Source organism: Macaca thibetana, chromosome 8 (assembly GCF_024542745.1).
Source record: "Macaca thibetana thibetana isolate TM-01 chromosome 8, ASM2454274v1, whole genome shotgun sequence".
NCBI lineage: Eukaryota > Metazoa > Chordata > Mammalia > Primates > Cercopithecidae > Macaca > Macaca thibetana.
This window is the reverse complement of record NC_065585.1, coordinates 135,361,166-135,388,309: the sequence shown is the minus strand read 5'-3', so window position 1 is coordinate 135,388,309 and position 27,144 is coordinate 135,361,166. Positions and strand designations below refer to the sequence as shown.

Genomic DNA, 27,144 nt, shown 5'->3' with positions numbered 1-27,144 from the left:
TCTGAGTGTCATTTAAAAATTTTTACCTGGATTGGTCCTCTGAGCTTGGATCTATGATTTGGTGTCTGTTATTAATTTTGGAAATTTCTTTACTCTTATTTCTTTAAATATTATTCCTACTGCAGTCTTTCTTCTCCAGTTATGTTTGTGTTGGCTCATTTGTCACTGTTCTTTAGTTCTTAGATGCATTATTCATTGTTTTTAAAAATTTTTTTTTACACCCCCTTCCCTTTTTTCTTTTTTTGTTACAGTTTGGATGATTTCTGTTGACCCACCTTTGAGTTCACAGATTCTTCCTTTGGCTGTGTTGAGTCTACTGGTGAACCAGTTGAAGGCACTCTTCATCTCTGCTACTGCGTGCTTCATTCCTCACATTTCCCTTCGACCCTGTTTCATAGTTTCCATCTCTGTGCTAGAATATCTATCTGATCATAAAGCTTAATCACTTTTTCCACTTGAACCTTTATCATTTTATTATATTTGCGGTTCTCTTAAATTCCCTGCTTGATAATTCCAACATCTGGGCCATGTCTGAGTCTGGAAATTTTGATTGCTTTGTCTCTTCAGATTGTACTTTATCTTGCCTTTGTCACACTTCCTAAGATTCTGCCGAATGCTAGGGCTTTTTTGTAAGACAGTAGAAATGGAGGCAAGGTGTCTTGATACCTGGAAATGGATAGACTTGTCTTTCTGCTCAGCCTTTGGTGTTGAGGAGTTGAGTCAGTCCACTCAGGAGGTGCACTGGATTTGGGTTTTGCTCATGTGCTTTTTCTCACAGCTTCAGGTTTCTATAGCTGCATTACTTTGTGTGTAGGCTGGGGACATCCTCCCGATAGAGCTTTTCCTCAGTGTCTGTTTCACAGTCAGCATTTTCACATGGCACCTCGGAGTGGCTCTCCTCTTTGTGCCTTTCCCCACTGTACTTCTCTGATACTTGTTACTGAACTCTCGCTAGTTCGGTGGTAGAAGGAGAAGGAAGGGAAGGGTCTTTATTCTTAGGGAGAATCTCAGGGGTGGAGCCTTCTCTGCTCCTGCCTTGCTTCTGGCTGTAAGTCTTGCCCAGGATGTATTCCTGCCTTCACTAAGAATTTTTCCCTGTTCTCTTCGCCCAGCCTCATCGAGTATTCATCCGTGCCCCATGGGTAGCAGGGTTTTGTTGCCCCTGTTCATCAGTTTCCGGCTGCTGTTCCATAGGAAACGTACAGAGAAGGATGTGGGCTGGGCCCTGAGCCTTTCCCACAGGGCTGCTGTTCCATCCCGCAAGCCTACAGCCAGTCTTCCCTGACCCCAGTGTGTTTTCCTTTTTCTTTATCTTGTGAGTACACAGGAGGTCTGTGGGTCGAGCCTGTAAATTGTGCTGCATTCTCCTTGTGTCTGTAGCCCAGGGGTTCATCTGTTCCACCAGCTTATGCTTGGCTTTCTGCACAATTGTTAAAATTTTTAGCTAAATGTTAGCATTGGCCCCCAAGTAAACAAGCACTTGCATCTTGTTTCTCCTTTGAGTTTTCTGTCTTTCCTTAGACTTTTGGATTAATTGGTTGCCTTGCAACCTTTCGGCTCTCTGAAGGATCTGAGAAAAGTCATGAATCTACAGTTTGTCAGTGTTGTTGTTGCTGTAGGGTTGGGAGTAGTATTCCTTCAGCATTCTACATACTTCATGGAAGCCTCCTCTCATTTTTGGTTAATAAATTTCAAAACTTGGAACAATATTAGATTTACAGAAACGTCAGAAAGAACAGAGTGTTCCCATTTATTTATTCTTTATCTAGCTTTTTTTTTTTTTTTTTTTTTTTTGAGTTGGAGTCTCGGTCTGTCACCCAGGCTGGAGTGCAGTGGCACGATCTTGGCTCACTGCAACCTCTGCCTCCTGGGTTCAAACAATTCTCCTGTCTGAGCCTTCTGAGTAGCTGGGATTACAGGCATGTGCGACGATGCCTGGCTAAATTTTGTATTTTTAGTAGAGACAGGACTTCACCATGTTGGCCAGGCTGGTCTCGGACTCCTGACCTCGTGATCTACCAGCCTCAGCCTTCCACAGTGCTGGGATTACAGGCTTGAGCCACCACGCCCAGCCTTCTTCATCTAGCTTTAACATCTAATGTTGACATCTTACATAACATGGTATATATTTGTCAAAACTAAGAAATAAACGTTGGTACCACACTGTTAATTGTACTACAGATTTTTATTCAGACTTTACCGGGTTGTCCTTTTTCTGTTCTAAAATACAATCCAGAATAGATACAAATCTATTCACCTTCAGTGTTTTAAATTTATTGTTTTTCGTTATATGAAGTGCTATATGGTTTTTATCAAATCTGTTATTTTGGTTTTAATCTTCAAGCTTGTCTTTGTTTCTTTAAGTGTTAATGGCATAATTTAAAAGGTGTGTAGATGTGTTGGGTTATTTCAGTGCCTAAAGTCCTGTCTGAGTCTGTTGTTTTTTGCTGGTTCTTGCTCATGGTACTTTCTTTCCTTGTTTGCTCTGTTATCTTCCTTTGCTTCTGGCTGTATTTGGTAAGTTATTTGTGGAAATCAGTTGAAGCCTCAGGTGGGAGTGTCTTTCTCCAGAGAACATTTCTGCCTGTTTTAGCTGGGCCGCTTCAGGCTCCTCTAGTGTGGGCCCCACCCAAACCAAATTCTGAGTTGAAGGTGAACTGAGCCATTCAGGCAGTGCGACCAGGGTTGTAGATGCACAGGAGACCTGCTCACCTCTCATTTACTTTCACCCTGAAAGTGGAGCCTTTGGTGTTTCCTTCTGATTCTCTCTTCACATTTATATTGGAAGGTCTGTGGGCTTTGGTTTCTGTTCCCCTCATCTTCTGAGTCTTGTAAACAAAGTTCTGTTTTATGCTTACTTCTGCTTTACTGTGTTTGCTTAATTTCGGTCTTAACATCTTGCCAACTCTTGGGTACTTTTAAAATAATGTTATATCCAGCTTTTTAAGTTGTTTTCAGTAGGAAGCTTGGTTCAAATAACCTAGTCTGTTATGGGCTACCAGAATAGCCTTCCTGTTTTTTGTGGGCAAAATTCCAGCCTTTTATGTTCCTAGTGCAGTATGGATAACAGACTGGCAGGTTCAAGAGGCAGTGCTGAGCAGCTGTCGCTGTCTCAGGTGGGGCTTCTAAGAATCTGGATGGTTGTTTCATTTCTTAATATGTACGCCGTGTGACAGCAGGTACATCTTACTCAGGTTCTTGATGATTCTTTTCTTTCTGAAGGTGGATTAAGTAAGTGACATGGTAGAATATGTTAAGCCAGTTTTCATGTGGCTTAATAGTTCTAGTGAATCTATTTCATGATTATATCAGCTCTTATTTGGTGTTAGTATTTAAGAAATGCAGAATTTTGTTTTAAAAATTATATTTGTATTATAAATTGTGAAGAAATACATCTCCATAATTATTGCTGGGACAATGCAGTATTTTATTAAGGTACTTATTGGTTGTGGATGCAAATGAAGCATACTTGTGATAAAAATAACTAATGGAAGTCATTTTGTTAGAATATGAGCTAGTAAAACTTACGGCACAAATATGGAGACTTACACTTTTTCTTCCAGCTTTCACTTAAGGTCCTTTTCAGATAAGAGGCAGCCTGGTGGATAAGAGTATTGGTTTTGAAATTAGATTCATGTTTAAATCCCAGATCTTCTGTTTAATCTTTATTTTATTTCAGGTAGATTTTCTGGATAACTTGCTATAGCTTATACATCAGTACTTGCCACTTCAATTTTATGTTATGAAGAGATGACTTCCTTCCTTAAACCTCACAAACCAACCTCTGCTAGCTTCTGACTTTTCTTCTGTCACTTCCTTACCTCTCTCAGCCTTCAGAGAATTAAACGGAGTTAGGGCCTTGCTCTGGATTAGGATTTGCCTTAAGGGAATGTTGTGGCTGTTTAATGTTTTATCTAGAGCACTCAAACTTTCTCGTTTTCAGCAATAAGGCTGTTTTGCTTTCTAATCATTCTTGTGTTCAATGATGTAGCACTTTTAATTCTCTTTAAGAACTTTTTCTTTGCATCCACAACTTGGCTGTTTGGTGCAAAGGGCCTAGCTTTTGGCCCGCCTTGGCTTTCAACATAGCTTCCTCACTAAGCCGTTTCTAGCTATTGATGTAAAATGAGAGACATGCGACTCTTCCTTTCACTGAAACGCTTAGTGGCCATTATAGGGTTATTAATTGGCCTAATTTCAATGTTGTTGTATCTCAGGGAATAGGGAAGCCCAAGGGGCGGCAGAGATAAAGAGAGACAGGGGAACGGGCCATCAGTGGAGCAGTCAGAACACACACGACATGTATCAATTAAATTTGTCATCTTATATGGGTGCAATTCATGCCACCCCCAAACAATTACAATAGTAACATCAGAGATCACAGATCACAATAACAGATATAATAATATGAAATATTGTGAGAATTACTAAAATATGCCACAGAGATGTGCAGTGAGCACATACTGTTGGAAAAATGGCACCAGTAGACTTGCTCGATGCAAGGTTGTCATAAACCTTCAACGGGAAAAAATGCAATTTCTGTGAAGCTCAGTAAAGTGAAGCATGATAAAATGAGGTGAGCCTGTCGCTCCTAAGAATGTTCCTGTACAAGGTTTTTGCATCTGTTACTTGCTTTTTCCTATTTATAAATAGTATCTTTTTTGAGAACGTATTTTTTTATTTTTATAAATTTAATGTATCTTTTGAAGAACATACTTTTAAGCTTAATTTATAGATTTTTTTTTCTCTCATAATTTCCGCTTTTTATATCCTATTTAAGAAGTCCTTGCCAAACTCCAGGTTGCTAAGATTTTCTCCTTTATTTTCTTCTGGAAATTTTAGAGTTTTGCTTTTACATTTAGTTCTAGGATTTATTTCTAATTAATATTTTTATATGGTATAAGGTCGAAGTTTATATTTTTTAAATATAGATAACCGTCACTATAGAAAAGATTATTTTCCCCCAATGTTTGAAATAAGTAGACTGAATATAGATGGGTCTGTTATCCCTAGATCAGTGGACTATTTGTTCTGTTATGTTGATCTATATGTGTATCCTTATGCCAATACCATACTGTCTTAATAATGCTTGCTTTGTAATAAATTTTTAAATACTGTAGTTGTCTTCTAAATTTGTTCTTTCTTTTCAAAGTTGTTTGGGCTATTTTAGGTTATTTGCATTTCTATATGAACTACAGAATTCGCTTGACAGTTTCTACCCAAAGTTTGTGGGCTTTTCATTTTGATTGTATCGAAGGTATAGATGAATTTGGGAAGAATTGATATAACAGGACTGAATCTTTGGGTTCATGAACATAACCTGCATTTGTTTACTTATTTCTTTATTTATCTCAGTGTGTTTTGTAGTTTAATGTACAGATTTGCACATCTGTTGCCAGATATATCCCTAAGAATTTTAGTTTTTGATGCTATTGTAGAAGACATAAAAAATTTTCAAGTTTTTGATCATTGACCTAGGCATATAATTTTTTAATATACCAACCTTGCTAAACTTAATCATTATCTGATAACTTAAAAAAGATATTCCTTAGGATTTCCTACATAAGCAATCACGTCATTGTTATAGAAATAACAGTTTTACTTTGTCCTTTTTAGTCTTGATGGCTTTTATTTCTTTTTGTTGCCAAATTTTCTGGCTAGACCTCCTAGGACAGCGTTGAGTAGAACTGGTGTGAGGGAAATCCTTTCCATATTCCTCATCTTTAGGGAAAAGCATTCATTCTTTTACCCATTCTTTAGGTCCTAGCCCCATTGCCCTTCCTAAATTTCTTCTCATCATTTTCCTTCATCACACCTTGTTCTTTTTCTTTGCAATCATATCATGATATGTACCTACATGTTTTTATTAGTCTGTTTAATGTATTTCTTTTCCTTACTTGTCCATGAAGGGAAGGACCATGTGTGTTGTTATCCTGTGTGCATTTTCTGGAACATAATAAGTTTATAAGAAATAGTTTCCGAATTAGCTCTGAATGAATTCACTCTTTCTTGTTGTCTGTCAATGTTCTTTTAAATTAAACATCAAGACACAGCAAATGATACCATATGAGTTATTAACCTTTGAAATAATCATTTTATTTATAAATGATTGAGTTAAAAGCTGATAGCCCACAGTAGTTGCTTTCATGGCTTTGAATATAAACCTTACTGATACAAAATACATTTTCATGAAAATGAATGTGGTTTTTAGAACTAGCTTTAATGTTTGTCTTCCCGTTTTTCCTTCTAGTTACTGGAATATAATAAGGAATTTTGTATTTTTTTTCCAAATTTTACCCATTTTTCTACATTTTCTTAACAGATCTGATCAATCTTCATTATTAAAGACACATACAGTATCTGTTAATTTCTAAGTCCGGCGTGGGTGCTGAGACTATTACATGAATGAACAAAAAGCTTGCATATTTGCATAGAAGCTGAAAGTACAACATTTTCAGATACCATTATACCAGTATCTAAAGAAAAAACTCAGTCCCACGTAGGTTTTTCAGTAGGAGCTTTATCATCAGAGGCCATCCAGATGAAGGAAGGCTTCTGTACCAGATGTACAGAGGTAGACAGTATTGTCTGAGTACTGTCTGAGATCTGGCAAGAATGGATCCAATGAACATAGTTTTCTCCCATGAGCTCCTGTCTTGTTTTCTGTATTCTGTTTGTATCTGAAAAGATTTAGTATGCATATCTTATTTTTGTCTTTCGGCTGTCAATCAAAGTTATTAGTGTAGATTTTGTAACTCGGTTCTCAAGTTAGGAGTTTTTGCTGTATAATTTTAATGTTTCTGTTTTTACTTTCCTAAGCAGATAAGTGTAAAAACTTAGACTAATTGATTACTTATTAAACATCCAGCTTGATATTCTTCTTTATATTATTTTAGTTTCAGTTTATATAACAAATGAGGTTACTTATAAATAAAATTTTAAATGCACTAAAGGAGCTATGTAAAATAGGAATTTCGTGTGAAGCTTTTGAATGTGAACATTTTGAACCTTTTACATGGTGGGAATTTGGTATATGATTTTCCTCAAATGAGGTACTTTTTAGTGTTGGTACTTAAGGATACTGATTTCTAAAATTTATATTTCTAAAAATGACATTTTACAGGATCTCAAAGGGAAAAAAGTCATTGAGGCTTTGTATGAGTCAGCATTTCATGGCCTATTTTTAGTTAGTGAATTATTAGCGTGTAATTAGAAATGTTTTTAGATTCTTCATGGCTGACCTACCAATGAATGTAGCACTGCATTTAAAATATATTTCACTTTATGTTCAGACTTAATTGAATTGTTACATTTTGTTTGCTCTGCCTGAAATGAAGGTCACGTGTAAATAAATATACATTTTCCCCTACTGTAGGAAATACTCTCTTAGCATTAGTAGGTTTAGCTTTTTAAGTTAACAACAATAACAACAACAAAGCTCACACCAAATAAACCAAATTTGCTCTATGTCCCACAGATGTATCTTGTGATTTTTCCAGAAGGTACAAGGTATAATCCAGAGCAAACAAAAGTCCTTTCAGCTAGTCAGGCATTTGCTGCCCAACGTGGTAAGTAAAAATTTGACAGTGTTTGAACAAATAAGATAATAACATTTTTAGTTTTTCTTCCTGGAAAAGATACTTTTGTTTTACAATTGAAAGAATGAATGTATTCATTCCTTGAATTAATGTACATATTATCTCTTAGGAAATGAAGTTTCTTCTCCTTAATTCACTTGCATGCTATTATTACATATATCTGAGAAATTGAGTTCAAGTGCTTGTTACGATACATATTCTTGTGCCATGGATTTATTTAAAATCTATCTAAGAACATGATTATGTAGATGGAAGCTTTTTCTACAGTGTAGGTTATGTGTAATGGAGCTTCTGTTTTGTAAGTTGACAGACGTAAGTTGGAGTCCGAACTTGGACTTTTATTAGCTGTATGGTTGCACCTTGCAAGTTGTGTAATGATACTGAGCTTGCTTCTTCATCTCTTAAAAGAACATATGCCTTGTAAGTAGATCTAAATCTGTGTGAGAATTAGATTAGAAAATATGTCAAGTTTCTAATGGAGAAGTTACACAAAGTTGGCTCACAGTGCTTGGAAGCTATTAATGTCCTCAATAATGGTAATGTTCTTAATATCCGTATTTTAGAAAATTGGATAATTGATACACCAATAAGTTATGCAATTTAACCAAATTGGGAAGTATAGAGAAAACAGTGGCTATGCTATATTCTTAGAGGTGTCTTTGAAGCTTGACTATGATTTAGTATGTGATCTCCAAATGTTGATAGTCACTTAACTGAGCAAATACCTTGTTTGTGACATTACGCCAGGGCCTGTGACAGTGTCATCTAATGGAACTTTCTGCAATAATGGTGAAGTTCTTTATCTGTTCTGTCCAGTGTGCTGGCTCCGACCAGTGTGGTTTTTGAGCATTCAACATGTAACTAGTGCATGCAATGAATTTTTAATTTTATTTAATTTTAGTTTAATTAAAAATGATAAGGGGGAACTTTTACAAGGTTCTTAGAATATGACATCATTTGTAACAGTACATTTAAAAAATGCCCGTTTGTTTTTAAACACATGTCCTATTGAGGAGTGGTTCAGAATAGGAGGGTTCAGTTTGTCTCTCAATCTGTCAGCTCCCTTTTGACTTTCACTGCTTCCTCTGTCTAGTAGACATCACGTTCTGTCATTTCAGTTGCTCTTTTGCAACGCCATTATCTCTGTTGCCCTTTTCCCATTTATTAAACAGAACAAAATAAAAACCCCTCTCTCTCAAATTTATGTTTTCCTCTTCCTAGCACCCACTTTTCCCCCTTTCCGTAACAGCCAAAGTCTTCTGAATCTGTAGTCTACCTTTGTTGTAAGCACTGTTTTCAGTACTCACTCTGCCCTCAATTTGTTTTGGTCTGATCTGAAATTCTCTCCCTAGACTTCTGTGGGGCTGTTCGTTATCCTCCCAACTCTCTGGTGATTACTTCCTAGCCTTCCAGCCTCTTTCTGCTTTTTTCCCTGCTTCATGTGTTACTTCCAATGTCAGGTTTTGGTCTTTTATTAATTTCACTTTTCGTTTCTCATGGTGGTCTTCCTCTAAATCCATGGCCTGAGCCACTGTTTACTTGACTGGTGATGACTCACAAAAGCTTCCTCCCCTCCATATCTCTCTGCCTAACTCTAGACCCATTTGTACAATTGTCCACTAGAGAGCTTCGTTTGACTGGCCCAAAGGGATGTCTCAAACTCAGCATATTGAAGATAGAATTTATCCTTCCATGCATACACTCATATTTCTTGTCTTGGTAACTCCATCATTCAGTTTTTTTGCCTAAGTTTTATTCACAGAAAGAACAAATTGATAGCAGTTGCATACCTCTTATAGGAAACTTAGACATGGAGGAAGAAGCTGTTCATACGGGGTCTTGCAGAAGTGCAGGCACTGCGGTAATATTTCAACTTTTTTCAGCTGTATGAAGGGTTTTGTTTTAACTCATTTTCCTTGGTATTGTTTTAGATATTTGGCTTTCTAGTGGTTTTAAGGAATTTGGAATTAAATGTATCTTAATCTGCTACCTGAACCCATTAAAGTGGGCCCCTATGGTGGTTTTTTTGTTGTTGTTTTGTTTTGTTTTTAACTGCCATGGTTAAAACCATAGTAGCTAGCGAAGGTGACATACTTAAGCTTTTTGAACTCTCATAATAGAAAACAGAAATGTAATGGTGTGTCTATAATGGCAAACCATATATCTAGAATTTGCATGTTATTCATAGGATGAATAACACTGGCGATTATAGAGATTCGAGAGTCCTTTCAAAACATGAGAACAAAGGGAATAAGCTACAAAGCAATTTCTTTCTTTGTAGACAACTGAATAAACATTATTTTTATGTCTCAAACATCATATGAACAAATTTAGTTGGCAAATAGCAAGCTAATAATAATTTATAATATAGGATATTAATATACTTAATATTGCAAAAGTGCTTCCTAATTAGTAAGAAAAGACATAAACCAGAAAAATGGGGAAAGGGCATGAATAAGAAATTCAAGATATACAAATGACCCACACACTTGAACAAGTATTTCTTCTTTCTCATAATCAAAGTAGAAATTAAATTAATACTTTGAAGCCAACTTCTGAAAGTCAGCATAGCAAACAAGAAAGCTAGTGCTCAGCTCTGGGTGGTAACGGCACTCTCACCCTTAAGAAGGGGTATTTGCTTCCTATGGCTGCTCTCAGGAATTGCCACAAACTTGGTGGCTTAAAACACCACACATTTCTTCTCTTACAGTTGAGAAGTCTGGAAAGGGTCTCGCTTAGCTGAAGTCAAGGTGTTGGCAGAGCTACAGTCCTTTGTGGAGGCTCCTGGGGGGAGGCCCTGTTCTCTTGTGTGGAGTCCTGTGCGTGGCTGAATACTCTGCTTTCACCACCTTGAAGTTCGTCTGGAAATGGCACTGGGTCGCCCACACCACGGAGCTGACTCTGGTTCTCCCTCCTCCTCACTTGCTCTGAACCTGTGTTTTTGGCTCATTTCTAACCTGTCTTTTCTTGGCCCTTCTGCAGCTCTTGTCTGCCCCAGCCCTGGGGTCTGCCCATCCCAATGCTGGGCTGTTCTGTTCCTGCCCTGCCTTTCCTCAGCCCTTGGCAACCCTGTTTGTTTTTTCCCTTCCTTAGCAGTGGAGAACATTATAAGATCAGTGCTGACTGCCTTCTGCAGCCAAGCCAGGCCATTTCATTTCAGCCCAGCCAAGTCTGTGCGGAGCAGTTTTTATTTTTCTCCTTTTGACTACTCTTATGGTTTTCATGGATTTTTTTTCTCCTCACATTCAAGGATTTTTTGCCTTCAGAAAGTAATGTTTCTCTGGAAACAGTGTACCCAGTATCCCTTTTGATTTCAGAATCTTAATGTGGACTCTCTTGACTTGATTTCTTTGGAAGAAACTGCTGAAGCTGCCATGTCTAAGAAGAAAACTTTGGAGAAAAATTTTCTTCTTAGACATGGCAGCGTCAACAGTTTCTAAGCTCTTGATTCCATCTACCCTATCTCCATCATTGCGTCAGTCAGCCTTACTTCTCTGCTGGGATTTCTCCCAGCTTGCAAATATACTCCCATTCTGAAATAACTAAGTCTGTAGCTGTGCAAAGAGAAGTTTGGGCCCCTTGCTTTCTTGTATTTGACTCCATTCTGTCTCCAGAAATGTATCCCACTTCTGACTTACCAGTGACCTCCAAAGCATCATATGATTTGTGTCAGTTGTCATATTTGTTAACTTTCAGCATTTTTATAACTTTATAACCAGAAAACAATTTTAACTTTATTGTAGAAATAAACAACGGAGTATTATTTTTCTTTATGAAGATAAATATCACCTCCTCTTCCTTTAAACATTCTCTTCCCTTGGTGTTTGTATTACATTGGTTTCCCCCCTTTTTTTTATTTCCTGGCTTGTCCTATTCCCTGTTATTATTTTTACCTTTTTTTTTTTTTTTAATATGGATGTTTCCATAGTCTGTATTTCTTGCCTTTTCATCTTCTGCCCTTTATTATTCTCAGCCACTGCCATTACTTCAGTTATCCATTCCCACGATTTCCACATGCTTAGCTTTGGTTGATTCTTGCCATTTTACAGACCATATTTCCAACTACTTCTAGAATGTCTTGTTACTTCAACCTCAGTATGCCCAATTTGAACTCATCTTCTCTCTCCCCCCTTTCTTCCTTCTTTCTTTCACTCTCTCTCCCTTCCTTCTTTTCTTTCCTTTCCTCCCTCCCTTTCTTCCTTCCCTCACTCGTTCTCTCTTGCTTTCTCTCCTTCTCTGTTTCTTTCTGTTTTCTTTCTTTATTCTCCTCCCTCCCTCCCTTCCTTCTCTCGCCCGCTCCCCAACTCCCAGGCTAAAGCAGTCCTCCTGAGTAGTTAGGACTGCAGACACACACATGCCACGGCGCCCAGCTCAATGTTCTCTTTCTTTCCCTGCCTGCTGCCCTCCCACTTCTCTCTTTGCATGGCAGGGGCGTGCACGCCGGCATGCTCTGCATGTCTTCCTCCTGGCCGTTCCCCATCTAGTTATGGCGTGGCCTTGTCTATGCCTTCTGGAGCAGAAGCCTAGTTATTGTTTTTCTCCTTTTCCCCTGTGACCACGTTCAGTCAGTTGCTGATTCACTATATATTTGGTGTTCACTTTATTACATTTTATCTTTTCAGTTTTCACTGCTTCATTCCTAATTCAGGACTTTGTTGCTTTATGACTGAATGTCCAAAACTCTTTGTGAAACTTAGAACTGTTATTCTTTGCACCTAGATTCAGTCTGTTCTTTGGCCTCCAATCCTTGTGCTCCTACAGATCAGTGTTTATTCTGAAGCTTACAGCAGTGTGACCTGGTGTGTTTGTCACACTTAGCCCCTCCTGCTCTGCACAAGTGCTCCAGAGGCCTCCCGGGTCCCTGCTTCTGTACCTTTGTTCACAAGTCCTTCTGCCCGCCGTTGTGTGCTGTATACCTCCATGTTGGCATCTCTCCAGTGTGCTTTTCCCTGAAGCTTTCACCAATCTGATATGTGTGATTTCAAAAAACCCTGAAGTATGAGTAATATTTTTACCTTCTGAGAATATCTTCTGTCTCTTTTAAGACATTCTGTCATGTCCTGTAGCTATTTAAATTTTTTTATTGTCTCATTAATCTTTAACTGATTTATAGTTTCAGAATAGTATCTTATTAATTATGGCATAGAAAAATACTGAACCAGACATTATAAGGTCTTTCTAGCTGTGTGACTTTGAGCAAGATTTTCTCTCTCTGAGCCTCAATTACTTAATTTCTGAGAATCAAGTGAGATAATATATATTAAATACATTGCAGACTAAATTCTGTATATAAATGTAAAATTCTCTACAGGGATCATTAAAGTTTTTTTGTCCAGTGTATTTTCATTTATTCATAATGTTTCCAAAATGTAATACTAACTGCAAAATTTTAGTTATACTCAACCAGTACCGCAAATGACCCTTAGGGAGAAACTCAGTCAAAGGGTATGCTAGGCCGTCGTTAGCATTAAATAGAAATTCAGGAGCTCTGGAGAGGGAAACAGGGCAAAGCAGGTATCAGAACAGACACTAGATCGTGACCAGGAAGAAGTAACTGAATAGCTACCACATTTCTCTGTTTGGGCTCAGGCCTTTATGTAGTTCCCTGGAAAGTAGTCAGATCTCAATATGGTTGGCTCAAGCTAGAGCAGTTAATTAAGAATATGTCATTATTTGGGTTTCTCTCTATCGAAATTCTAATTGGCCTCGATATTATTACTATAAAATTGTTTTTGTTTTAACTCTTATCACTGTTGAGAGTTGGTGACCGCTTGGTCAGAGGTTGTAAATAATTCCCCGTGTGGACTAGAGTTTATTATGAGCTCTGGTTTAGAAATGGAAAGTGACTTCAGAGTTATCCAAGAAGGGCCAGGTTTTATTTGTTTTAATAGTAAAAGCTTCTCATATTATTCTAACCGTTGGAAATTAATAGACCATTTGTTAATAAATCCAGGAAAGAGTTTGCTGTGGTGTATTTTTTTCTCACCTCACATATTGGCACCTCACTGAACCCACTTTTTGAGCTTCAGTTCCCACCACTGCACTGAAAATATAGATCAAGATGTCGTGGACCCTCCATTGTGCCTGGGAGTCATGTCTCAGTTCTGGGCCTTTCAAGTGTCTTCCAGCAAACGCAGCTGAGCACTTTGCTCTTCCTGAGCTGTTTTCTTCTGGCGCACCTGTGTCACCACCACAGTCCCCTTGTTTTTCTTCATCTTCATTGGCTATTCCTTTTCAAGAGTTGGATACTAAAACCTGGACTATGTAGGATTTGGATTTGATACAGAGAATTTGATACAGAAAATGTTTGGAATAATTGAAGCTATTCCCAGTGTATTCCTTCATTAGAAGATTTTTTTTTTTAGTTTTGTTTACATATCATTAATGGCTATGATTCATGTCACAAAGCTATTTTTTTTAAACTTTCATGATAATTCATTTCCCTTTATGTTTTAAAAATACTACCTTTCTGTCTTTATTTCCCTACTAACTTACTTGGATTCTAGTAATTAGTTGTTTTAGTGAACACCACAGAGTGATGTTTTGAAACTTTGGACTTCATAAAGTTGGATGAGCTCCAGTAGCAAAGAAGGAAGTGTTAACTAGTTTAATTGACAAATAAATGCTTCCCAGCTTGGTATGTGATTGAGATTTTTGTTGTAAGTTCGTGAATCAGTTTAACTGCCCCTGCCCTGGGGACTAAAGTCAGATATGTGCTTGTGGGAATCTTTGTCTTTCCCACACCACCCTGCATTTTAAAAACTCTTGTGTGGGACAGTCCCACCATGTAATAGCTGTTCTTCCTTACTCAGCTGCTTTCCCTGGAGAGAGGCCAGTAGAAAATCTAGACTAGTTTTGTGTAGTCTATTTTCATGTCACTTATTGAGAACTACTGTTTTCTGTTACATTGTCAGTAAATGTTTTAATCAAGGAAAAGGGAGGTAATAGGAAGGAGAGGAGAACAAAATCCTTAACCCTAGTAGGAACCTGATGAATGCAATTTGTTCTGGATAATTGCAGTAGTCCCCCAGCTAAAGAACCTTTTAAAAATATGTCAGATATAGCCAAGAGGAATGAAATCGTATGTTCATGCAAAAGCTTGTTCACGTGCAGCCTTCATTTGCAGTTCCTATGAATGTTCATGGCAGCATTATTCATAATAGCCAAAGTCTGGAAGCAACCCAAACATCCATGAAGCAATGAATAGGTCAACAAAATGTGATCTGTTCACAAGACGGAAAATTACTCAGCCGTAAAAAGGAATGAAGCACTGAGACCTGCAGCCACACAGATGAACCTCAGATCCATGCTGAGTGAAAGAAGCCAGACACAGGAGGCCATGTGCTGTGTGACTGTATTGCTAGGAAATCTTGAGTCACCATGGGCAAGTTGCTATCACCTTTGTTCAGTGGCCAGAAGCGAGGGCACTGATATTTACCCTTGCCAGGGTTTACTAGATTGAAGCGTTTCCAGTAGGCCATAAACTTCCAGCATGGTGACTTGTACATGTAGATATTTGATCAATATATAGCAAATGAATATTGATTTAAACAGAAAAAGGCAAGTGAGAGTGCTTTCTAAACTTAAAGCCCTAAAGATAGGAGGTTGTGGCATTAATAGATTCTGGTGTGTTTATTTGAGGGAATTTAAAAATAATGTAGATGTTCAACAATATATTTTATTGTGGAGGTGTTGTGTAACTAATGACAACATGGAATTGACTTCTCTTCTAGGCCTTGCAGTATTAAAACATGTGCTGACACCACGAATAAAGGCAACTCACGTTGCTTTTGATTGCATGAAGAATTACTTAGATGCAATTTATGATGTTACGGTGGTTTACGAAGGGAAGGACAATGGAGGGCAGCGAAGAGAGTCACCGACCATGACGGGTAAGTGTGTTCATGCACCTGAAATGCCTGCCACGCGATGTGTATGGTGCATACATATGTTTATGTAGAATTGAGTTTTGCAAAGTAGGTTAAGTGAACTTTTTTCCTTCATTACATTTACCCGGTGTATTTTTCAAGATGTTATTAAGATGTAACAGTTGAAATTTCATTAGTCCTGCAAAGTGCGGTGTTTCTTGGCTGTCGTATTAGTCCTGTGGACTAACCAGTTATCGTTAATCCGGCCTCTTTCTACTCAGAGTTCACACATACAAATGGAGCGCTCTGTAAAGGGGAGGAAGGCGTGAAGAAGGAGCACGCCCCTGGCAGTACTGAGGTGCACATTATTAGTGCTGCCCTTTTGCTGTATTTTTCATAAAATATTTATGAAATTTGGTGTCATTGTGACAAGAAGAAATACAGTTAAGTGTGACCTTTTTTTTTGTCAAACATGTTAGGTTTTAAGAACCTTTGAGCTATTGTCAGATATATTCTTATTCTACCGTCCCTCCCTTCTTATAAAAAAGTGGCATATTAATATTTTTCTCTTTTAAACTATTGAAGGAGTTATTTACCTATTTTTGCATTTGAAAACAAGACATTTAGTTGTTCAGCAAGATTGTCATTAGTTTATTAAACATAGTTTAAGATTAAACAAGTGTTTATAACCAATGAAAAACAGATAGACTCCCCATAATAACTTTGTTTAAATGCTGCTACTTTTATCATGTCCCCTCCTGTCTAAGAACCCGTTGGTTCAGCAGAGTTCATGGGTAATGCCAGCCTCTATAGCCTGCTTTCAGAGGACTGTGTTCCAGCCTTGAGCTCTGCCTTGCCTTCGCCTCGTCCTGCACTGTGCCGTGAAGCCTCTGCCATGGTGAACCTGGCTGACTGAGTCCTCCTGCACCTCATGCATATTCAGTAGTCAAAGACTTTGTGTGGCCAATCCTGCTTTCCACAGGAAACCACCCTCTCTTTTGTTGCCCTCATCCAAGCCTACTGTTCCCCCAGAGTGATAGGTGGCGCCTTTCCCAGCATAGCACTGTGCCTTCTACCCCTGCTCTCGCAGTACTGCTGTGGCACTGACGGCATGTGTTACAGTGCTGGCACTTAGCACAGGGCTCTGTCTTTCTCTCTTCCCAGCTGCATCGCAAGTGCCTTGAGGAATCCAAAACCCTCTTTGAGTTGCATTGCCTGGGTTCCAACCTCCCACTGCCCTGCTTATCCTCTGCTACATGTGAGCTGACTGTGGCTTTGGGGTGGTCACTGCCTCTGTGTATTCATTACAAATTGTGTCTCTTTTCGAAAGGTTGACCTTTCTGACACCCAGATACCAAAAAGAAAATAAAATCTTACCACTTCAGTCAAGGATAAAGTATTTCTGAATTAAAGGAAAAATACACCAGAGTAAAATCAGGATTGAAAGACAAACTGGGAAATTATTTGCAACTTAGATCATAGAAAAGGGGTCATTTCCTTCATGTATAAAGTACACTTACAAATTGATAAGAAGATGACTGATAACTAGAAAGAAAAATGGGTAAAGGACAAGAACAGACATTTTACATTTAACCTCATTCATAAGATAAGTGCAAATTAAAACTACAGGGGATACCTTTTTTTTTTTTTTAATCCATTAGATGGACAAACATCCCAAGGTTTGATCATAGGCTCAGTGGGTGAGATTAAAGTATTAACAGCCATTTTTATACTTTGCTGTTAGGAATGCAATATAGTATAAATCTCTGTAGAAGTTGCTTTGGACATTTATCTCAGATATACAAATGCATTCACATTTTAGATTTAGCATTCCCACTTTCTGAGATATTATGCTACATGTATACCTGTGCACATAAGACATAATAATAACACATTTTTCCTTTTAGTGTGTTGCTTTTAACCCGTAGCTTGAAAAACCCTGCTTTCATTGTTTTTTTGTTTTCTGTCACTGACTCAGCCCTGCTTTCAGTTGTTTATATGAATTGATGGGTGTTCTGGTCTGGTTATAATCTACTTTAGATTAATAGTCACTTTAAATTATATGAAATCTTATAACAAGATTATAAGTGTTATAATCTTATAAACACTTGTATAAGTTGTGTTAGGTATAAAATTCTGTAACTTGGAATACTCTAAGTACTTTGTGGCCAATTTCATTAGTATTAAATGTTATCTATATATAGCAGGCGATTTAATATTCATATTTTATGGTGCAATTAAGAAATAATATTTTTCATGAAGTTGTTAGATTGTTGATGTGCCGTGGCCCAGTGTTTCTCAAAGCATTCTGGGGGATCACTGTTTGTCAGTATTAGCTGCAGTGATTGTTGAACATGCAGAGCGTCTGCTCCACTCCACGTTGCTACCAGGACGCTCTACAGGGAAGCGGTAGAAGCTGCAGTGCTAACAAATGCTACAGGAATTCTTGCGGTCACCTCCATGAGGTCTCATGTTGAAGAGAGAGGCAGCCAGTAGTGTCCCTTGTCCTTCCCGTTTTATGGTGTAAGTTTCATTTTAAGGGAGGTATAAATCAAAGCCCACCTGGGCATTCTCGCATGGTTCACTCCTTCTTGTCATCATGGAAGATGTCATTGCGGCAGAGATGAGACAAGGTAGTTTGATTACTATTGATTTTTTTAAAATTATATTTCTGAAATGGCTGGTGTAATATAATAAACTGTGTGCTTAAGGACAACATTTGATATTCTATTTAAGTATTGTGTGTGATCCTAGTTAAGTTTTTTCTACCAGTATTTTCATATTACAACATATATACTCTCCATGTCTATTCATATTTTTATATTTAAAAACATGGAGGCCAGGCGCAGTGGCTCATGCCTGTAATCCCAGCACTTTGGGATGCCAAGGCAGGTGGATCACAAGGTCAGGAGTTCTAGACCAGCCTGGCCAACACGGTGAAACCCCATCTCCACTAAAAATACAAAAATTAGCTGGGCACAGTGGCAGGCGCCTGTAATCCCAGCTACTTAGGAGGCTGAGGTAGGAGATTCACTTGAACCCGGGAGGCAGAGTTTGTAGTGAGCTAAGATCGTGCCACTGGACTGTAGCCTGGGTAACAGAGCAAGAATCTGCCTCAAAAAAAAAAAAAAAAAAAAGTGGATCAGGGAAGAGGGGATTACAGATAACCCAAAAGAAGAAGAAAAAATCTCCACAAGTTCACCTGTCCAGCTGTAACCCCAGTTAACAGTTTGAATATTTTCCTTTAAATCCTCTTTTTTATAATGTCTGTATATTGGAGAGAGTATGTGCCTTTATGTGTTTTTTAAAGATGAGATTGTGTGTGTGTCTATAGCTCCTGTTCTTCATATTTTCTTGTGTGTCATAAACAGCTGTGCATGTCAGTATATATACTTCCATAACTTTTTTTTTAAAGGCTATATAGTGTTCATTGATGTGATTTAACAGCAGTTATCTACCCAGCTTCATCCTGTTGGTTATGGGTCCTGTGTGTTGCCTTCAGAACAAATGGGACTTGGTTTCTACAGCAAATAGACCTGTAACCCATACGAATACTTGGAAGACTTTCTGTATTACCCAAGCATATCAGTGTACTTTAGTGCCTACTAGAAATTTATAGGTAGAAAAACAGTTATACCTTAGAGTATTTTTTCCTAGATTCCCTAAGGTGCTATAGGGTAATTTTTACTCATGTAATATGAACTATGCTTCAACTAAGATAGCTTTTGCAAATGTGGATATATAAGTACTCTATTAAATCTATAGGAAGTATTTATGCCACTTATTTCCTGCCTTCAGTGTTAGAACCTCCTAAATGTCATTTGACATTGAACTGCTTTCCACTTTGTTGCCTGCTCCTCTCATAGTCCCTATCTGGGTCCTGAACCTTGGGGACTTGGCTATTACAGCCCCACCATGCCTACGCTGGGCCTTGGTCCTCTCTGAGACTTAGTTTCTTCATCTTACAAGGAAATAATAACAGCCCCTGCCTGCGTAGAATTGCAGAGATTGAATGAAATAATCAACGTACTCAAAAGCATGCTGTAAACGCATTCTGAGCACATGTAAGTTTTAGGAAAAACAAAAGGACCCATGCAGATTTTGGAGTCCTTTCCTCACAGCAGCACTGCCCCTTCTTCCAAAGCTGGCGTCTTAGTAGAGGCCCTGCCACGTCCTGAGCACTGTACTCCACGAAGCTTTCTATTCCTGACATTCGAAATGCAGTCTGTTCCATCTTCCTTACAGTCTGTGTGCCAGCGCTTGAAATATTGGGTGTTTGCAGTGCTGACCAGATGATTAGTTAATTATGGAAATGTTGAGGTGGAGATCTAGACAATTCAGTGAAGGCAGGGAAATTAGTATTGGAATCTGTCTTTTTATGTATCAGAAATAGAAATAAGATAGGGTGAGAAGTAATATGTGGCTAAAACACTATAATAGCTAACACATAGTGCATACTGTGTGCCAAGCACTCCTGTAGGTGCTTGAAATCTTCTTGGAGTGACCCTTTCAGTGGTGCTAGTATTATTATCCCTATTTTATAGACTTGGACACTTAGGCACAGAGAGGCTGACAGAGCTGCCCAAGGTTAGCCCAGAGGTGGAGACCCAGGCTGCTTGACTGCACCGTGTGTGCGCTTCCCTAGGGCGCAGTTCTGCTGCTGAAAATGCTTTGTAAGCAGTTCTTTGATTTTTCAGATGATAGTACTGTAGGAAAATTAAGACAAAAATATTGAAAAATTAAAATCTTTGTTTACTGTTTCGCACATGTGTTATTAAAGCCAGTTTACTCCTGGAAGCGTATAAGAATACAGGGTATTTTTGATCACCTAAATGCTGCATGTTACTGAGAGCTCGACACTGAAATCAAGAAGAGCAGTTGCAGAGAGTACTTAGCAAAAACGGGAAGTGTGTGGGGTTGAAAGAGCAAAGACAAGTGTTCCTCGGACAGTGGAGTGTAGGATTCATCATTTCTCAGAACACGTTTTTGAACGCGTTTTCAATTTCAGGCAAAAGGTCTCAGTCTCCCACTCGGCACACCTCCCTACCTTAGTCAGCTCTTAAATCTTACGAATATTTCTTTGTTCTCCAAGGAACTTAAATATGTTAACATTCTTACCTTTCCACAAGGAGCCACCTACAAAGAAGGGAGTTTCTAGGCTCAAAGTTCTTTCTTGGGATAGATAATAGCCTCATCTGTTGTGCAATCGAGGCTGAAAAAGACTGTCTCCTTTTTTCAAATTAGCAAGTCTTAAAAACTACAGTTGTTTACAGGGCTCATGGCTATTCCACAGTAAGAATTTTGGTTATTTTACCAATTATATAATATGTTCAAATATGGCAGGTATCAGGAAAGCAAGGAGTAGCAATGATTAGAAACCAATGGCCAAGTTAGAGAGGAGGGGCGGTTGCTCCCGCAAGTTTGTTGTGGCTGTGTAGCAGTCAGTGACGAGAAGCTGTGTGTCAGGCGACGAGAAAGGAGTTGAGGATTATCAGGCGCCTGTGAGTGCCCAGCTGTGTGCCAGGTAAAGAGGTGCCATCGTGAACCAGACCAGCTTCCTCTCGGCCCCTGTGGCGCTCACAATCTGGTGGGGAGGCAGCAGTCACCGTGGTGACAGGTGACACACTAGGATGGGGGCTGGTGGTAGTAGGCATTTTGGAGTCCCTTCAGAGAGGTGAGTATGGACTTAGAGGAGGCTCCAGCTTCCTATTCCTGGGCTGCGTATAGCACTAAAAGTTGTCACATGAAAAATTACATTTGGTACTATTGATTTAACTTAATGACTTACGTAATTGTAGTCGACTTAGAAATTATAACATGCTCTTCTACTTCAGCTTGAAACCCCCAACCACCAGTTTATAATCCTTATTTTTTTTTAACTTTTGTTTATTTTTGCTAAGGAATCTGTACTTTTCCATCATTTCACAACTTTTTTTGTCCTATTACCTTATTTCCATTATGTTACTTTATATGACCATGAGTTCTAAAATAGTACAAAATGAATTATTTTTGTTGTTTGCTAGAATTTCTCTGCAAAGAATGTCCAAAAATTCATATTCACATTGATCGTATCGACAAAAAAGATGTCCCAGAAGAACAAGAACATATGAGAAGATGGCTGCATGAACGTTTCGAAATCAAAGATAAGTGAGTAACAACAGTTCCACCACTTCTGGAACTTCAGTTCAACTAGATTTCAGTATAGTCAACAATTTGAAACCAGTGTTAATAGTTGTATTGTCTCAAGAATACATTTTATAAATTCAAATCAAATTTTATGCATATCTGATCGTGTTTTAAACTTGTACAAATCACTCTAAAAGAACTTGTTACAGTGGGCCCATCTACTTTCATTGATAGTATTTCTTTGACAATACTACATGATAACATAGCAAATTAAATTAAAAACAACAACAGACACACAAAAAAACTTTTCAGTGTCAGATGCCCGGACCTACCTCTCAGGTCACATAAAGTGGTGTTACTGTGTGAGGACAGCTGCTGGGCCCATGTGCACAGAAAAGCAAGGGAGGGGAAGATGACTGTGCTGACTTGCAGGCAGACATGACGCTGTTATATTGGAAATAGAAGGGGCAGTTGGCAGGGTTATATCCACAATGTCTTCTGTGGTTAATTATATTCAGAAATTTTAGCCAATTGTTTTATTCTCTTAATATATATTTTCTTCTCAAGAAACTATCATTGTTCTTCTTTTCCTTGTTTTACAGTGAAATGTTTTTAATTAACCCTCCTGGATTAACTTTACTAGGTGAAAATGATTAAAAGTGTGATAGGTTAAAAATGAAACTTTAAGCTTCTATTTTTCGTTGACTCTCAAGTGTACATGATGTAATTTATTAAGCCAGCCATTCAGGACCACTTTGGCCATGGAAGAAATTTAAAAGTAAGATCTGCATGTATTGACATGAAAATGTGTTCTCAGAAAAAAGACAAATGTATTTAACGTGCTACTTATTTTATAAGTATTTATAAATATTTAGAATGAGTCTGGACATTTTAAAACAATGATTATCGCTACGGTGTGTGATTTATAAAGCAATAGAGGTGCTTTTCCTTTCAGTATTTTTGTGTTTTAGATTATTATGTTGGGTATGTTCTGCTATTATAACTTTACAAATCTTATGTAAGATGGTAAAATGAATTACTATGCTGTTTTCCTTCTTTCACCTGCCTTTCTAATTCCATGGGAATAAAGGTGTTTTTGGGACAGACCAGGTGCAGTGAGCAGTCCATATCCATGGATTCCACATTCGTGGATTCAACCAAGCACAGATCAAAAACACTCAGAAAAAAAGGGGGCTGACTGTGGTGGCTCATGCCTGTAATCCCAGCACTTTGGGAGGCTAATGCGGGCAAATTGCTTGAGCCCAGAAGTTCAAAACAGCCTGGGCAACATGGCAAAACGCTGTCTCTACAGAAAATACAAAAATTAGCCAGGTGTGCACCTGTAGTCCCAGCTACTCAGGAGGCCGAGGTGCGAGGATCTCCTGAGCCTGGAAGGTTGAGAATGCAGTGAGCTATCGTTGCCCCACACTCCAGCCTGGCAACAGAGTAAGGCCCTGTCTCAAAAAAAAAAGGATTTGGGAGGATGTGTATATGTTATATTCAAATACATGCCATTTTATTCATATATCTGGGACTTGAGCATCCTTTGATCTTGGTCTGTGCTGGGTATCCTGGGACCAGCCTCCTGTGGATACAGAGGGACCGCTGTCTAAGAACCGCTGGTCCTATCTTTGACTTCTGGTGGAATAGGAGCTCCACATAAAAAGGAGGAGAAGCTGCAGCGGGTTATTAGCCATTTGTGAGTCAGGTCACTGTAAAACTTTATAGATCAAAAGTTTAAAAGACAAAAAGCATTCTCATAAAATGGCTTAAAACCACCTGTTGAAATATTACATATATAATTCATGTATACTAGTCATAGAGCATATTAAAGATATTTTAAAAGACTAGAAACTTCTATTAATCCAAATTTCTGGATGTTTTCCTTATTCATCCTTATTTTCCAAGGACCTGCATAACTTTTCCAGCATGTAATAGCTACCTAATTGATATTTTTTGAATTGAAATACTGAAGTGACTAAAATCCAAACCTTTTTCATTCTGGCCATAGGATGCTTATAGAATTTTATGAGTCACCAGATCCAGAAAGAAGAAAAAGATTTCCTGGGAAAAGTGTTAATTCCAAATTAAGTATCAAGAAGACTTTACCATCAATGTTGATCTTAAGTGGTTTGACTGCAGGCATGCTTATGACCGATGCTGGAAGGAAGCTGTATGTGAACACCTGGATATATGGAACCCTACTTGGCTGCCTGTGGGTTACTATTAAAGCATAAACAAATAGCTGTCTCCAGACAATGGGATGTGCTACATTGTCTATTTTTGGCGGCTGCACATGACATCAAATTGTTTCCTGAATTTAATAAGGAGTGTAAATAAAGCCTTGTTGGTTGAAGATTGGATAAAATAGAATTTGTGACGAAAGCTGATATGCAATGGTCTTGGGCAGACATACCTGGTTAATACAACTTTAGCACCGGGGCTGCTGGAAGGGTAAAAGCTAAATGGAGTTTCTCCTACTCTGTCCATTTCCCATGAACTAATGACAACTTGAGAAGGCTGGGAGGATTGTGTATTTTGTAAGTCAGATGGCTGCATTTTTGAGCATTAATTTGCAGCATATTTCACTTTCTCTGTTATTTTCAGTTTATTACAACCTGACAGCTCTAAGGTCTTATTACTAAAGTATTTAGTATCTTGCAGCTAGCTAATATTTCATCTTGTGCTTATTTCTACAAGTCAGTGAAATAAATTGTATTTAAGAAGTGTCAGGATGTTCAAAGGAAAGGGTAAAAAGTGTTCATGGGGAGAAAGCTCTGTTTAGCACATGATTTTATTGTATTGCGTTATTAGCTGATTTTACTCATTTTGTATTTGCAAAATAAATTTCTAATATTTATTGAAATTGCTTAATTTGCACACCCTGTACACACAAAAAAAGGTATAAAATATGAGAAAGAAGCTTAAAATTGTGATTCTGATTCATTATAGCAGAACTTTAAATTTCCCAGCTTTTTGAATATTTATGCTATTAGTACTCCCCTATGTCTGTGCCATAAGTGCTTGAAAACATTAAGGTTTTCTGTTTTGTTTTTTTTTAATATCCAAATAGTCAGTGTGCACCTTGGTTGGACCCCAAGTTCACAAGATTTTTAAGGTGACGAGAGCCTGCAGACATTCTGCCTAGATTTACTAGCATGTGCCTTTGCCTTCTTCTCTTTGATGGAACAGGATGTTCAGAAGTCACGTTTCTGTGATGTGGTGGATTCCCACTGGGCTCTGGCCCTTTTCCTTTGGATCCCGTCAGCGGTGCCGCTCAGCGGCTTGCACGCAGACTTGCTGGGAAGAAATGCAGAGCCAGCCTGGGCTGCCCACTTTCAGAGCTGACCTCTTTAAGCCCTTGTGAGTGGGCTTCACCAGCTACTGCAGGGGCATTTTGCATTTGTCTGTGTCAAGAAATTCACCTTCTCAAGCCAGTGAAATACAGAATTAATTCATCAGGACTGAACGAATTTGTTTATTTCCCATTAGGTTTAGTAGAGCTACACATTAATATGTATCACCTTAGAGCAAGAGCTTTGTTCCAGGAACCAAATCACAATTTTCAGCCATGGAACAATATATCCCATGGGAGAAGACCTTTCGGTGTGAACTGTTCTATTTTTGTGTTATAATTTAAACTTTGATTTCCTCATAGTCCTTTAAGTTAACATTTCTGCTTACTGCTACTGGATTTTTGTTGCAAAAATATATCAATGGCCCACATGAAACATACGAATTGGATCATGATAAGCAAAATGAAAGAAATAATGATTAAGGGAGAATCAAGTGACTGTGTTACACTGCTTCTCCCAGGCCAGAGAATAAACTGTTTCAAGCATCGTCTGAAGAGTCGTGTGATGTGAATTGGTTTAGAATGGATGCACACATCCATGCACACTCAGGATACAGTTGGCCTAATCATCAGTGGGGCATGGGTAAAACTTAAGAAAAGTTTCCTCATGCCAAATTCTAATTTTCTCTTACCTGTAAAGTAAAATTTAGATCGATTCCATGTCTTTGTTAAGTACAGGGATTTAACATATTTTGAATATAATGGATATGTTCTAAATTTGAACTTTGAGGGGCAATACTATTGGAATTATGTGGATTCTAACTCATTTTAACAAGGCAGTCTGACCTGCATAAGATCACTTGAATGTTATGTTTCATAGAACTATACTAATCTCACAAACGGTCTATAAAATATAGTAGTTGAAAAAATTTTTGTATCAAAATGTTTGGAAAATTAGAAGCTTCTCCTTAACCTGTATTAATTCTGACTTGAATTATTTTCTAAAATTAAGAGCCGTATACCTACCTGTAAATCTTTTCACATATCATTTAAACTTTCGTTTGTATTATTATTGATTTACAGCTTAGTTATTAATTTTTCTTTATAAGAATGCCATCGATGTGCATGCTTTTATGTTTTTCAGGAAAGGGTGTGTTTGGATGAAAGTAAAAAAAAAATAAAATCTTTCACTATCTCTAATGGCTGTGCTGTTTAACATTTTTTGATCCTAAAATTCACCAACAGTCTCCTAGTACATAAAATAGGCTTAATGACTGGCCCTGCATTCTTCACAATACTTTTCCCTAAGCTTTGAGCAAAGTTTTAAAAAATACACTAAAATAATCAAAACCGTTAAGCAGTATATTAGTTTGGTTATATACATTCATCTGTAATTTATAAGATGCATGGCCAATGTTAATTTGCTTGACAATTCTGTAATCATTAAGTGATCTCAATGAAACATGTCAAATGCCTGAAATTAACTAAGTTGGTGAATAAAAGTGCCAATCTGGCTAACTCTTAGACCATACATACTGATAGTTTTTCATATGTTTCATTTCCATGTGATTTCTAAAATTTAGAGTGGCGACAATTTTCCTTGCTATGGGTTGCATAAGCTTTATTTTTTCCTTTGTTTATAATTACATTCTTTGAATAGGTCTGTGTCAATCAAGTGATCTAACTAGACTGATCATAGATGAAGGAAATAAGGTCAAGTTCAAAACCAGCCTGGGCAACATAGCGAGAACCTGTCTACAAAAAAATGAAAAAAAATTAGCCAGGCATGATGGCAGTGCAACTGTCGTCCCAGCTACTTGGGAGGGTGAGGTGGGAGGATCGCTTCAGCCCAGGAGGTTGAGATTGCAGTGAGCCAGGTCATACCACTGCACTACAGCCTGGGTAACAGCACGAGACCCCATCTCTTAAAAAGGAAATATAGAAATATAAAATTTGCTTATTATAGACACACAGTAACTCTCAGATGTATACCACAACAAATGTGAAAAAAATGTCTATCAAAGCAGTATTTTGTGTGTATAATTGCAAGTGCATAGTAAAATAATTTTTAACCTTAATTTGGTTTTAGTAGTATTTAGATTGAAGATTGAGTAAAATATTTTCTTGGCAGATACTCCATATCTGGTGGAAAGCTACAATGTCCTTGTAGTTTTGCACAGCTTGCTTTATAAACAAGATTTTTTTCCCCTCCTTATGTGCCAGTTTTCATTACTAGTAACTCATACTTTTTGATTAA

General features: G+C 38.0%; 1 protein-coding gene across 2 annotated transcripts in view; it reads left to right on the top strand.

Moving 5' to 3' along the window:
• Window positions 1-26,087, top strand: part of AGPAT5 (1-acylglycerol-3-phosphate O-acyltransferase 5) — a 52,009-nt gene extending 25,922 nt beyond the window's left edge. The window contains exons 5-9 of one of the 2 annotated variants that reach the window (XR_007728178.1): window positions 7,478-7,568; window positions 15,332-15,490; window positions 21,490-21,613; window positions 22,195-22,370; window positions 23,604-23,691. Coding sequence is in view for 1 of the 2 variants with exons in the window: in XM_050801101.1 (XP_050657058.1) it covers window positions 7,478-7,568; window positions 15,332-15,490; window positions 21,490-21,613; window positions 23,604-23,829 (600 nt within the window). In the remaining variant the exon portion in view is untranslated. Of the gene's footprint in view, window positions 1-7,477; window positions 7,569-15,331; window positions 15,491-21,489; window positions 21,614-22,194; window positions 22,371-23,603 lie in introns of both variants that reach the window. The other variant, XM_050801101.1, reaches the window with a different exon arrangement.
• Window positions 26,088-27,144: the final 1,057 nt, after the last annotated feature.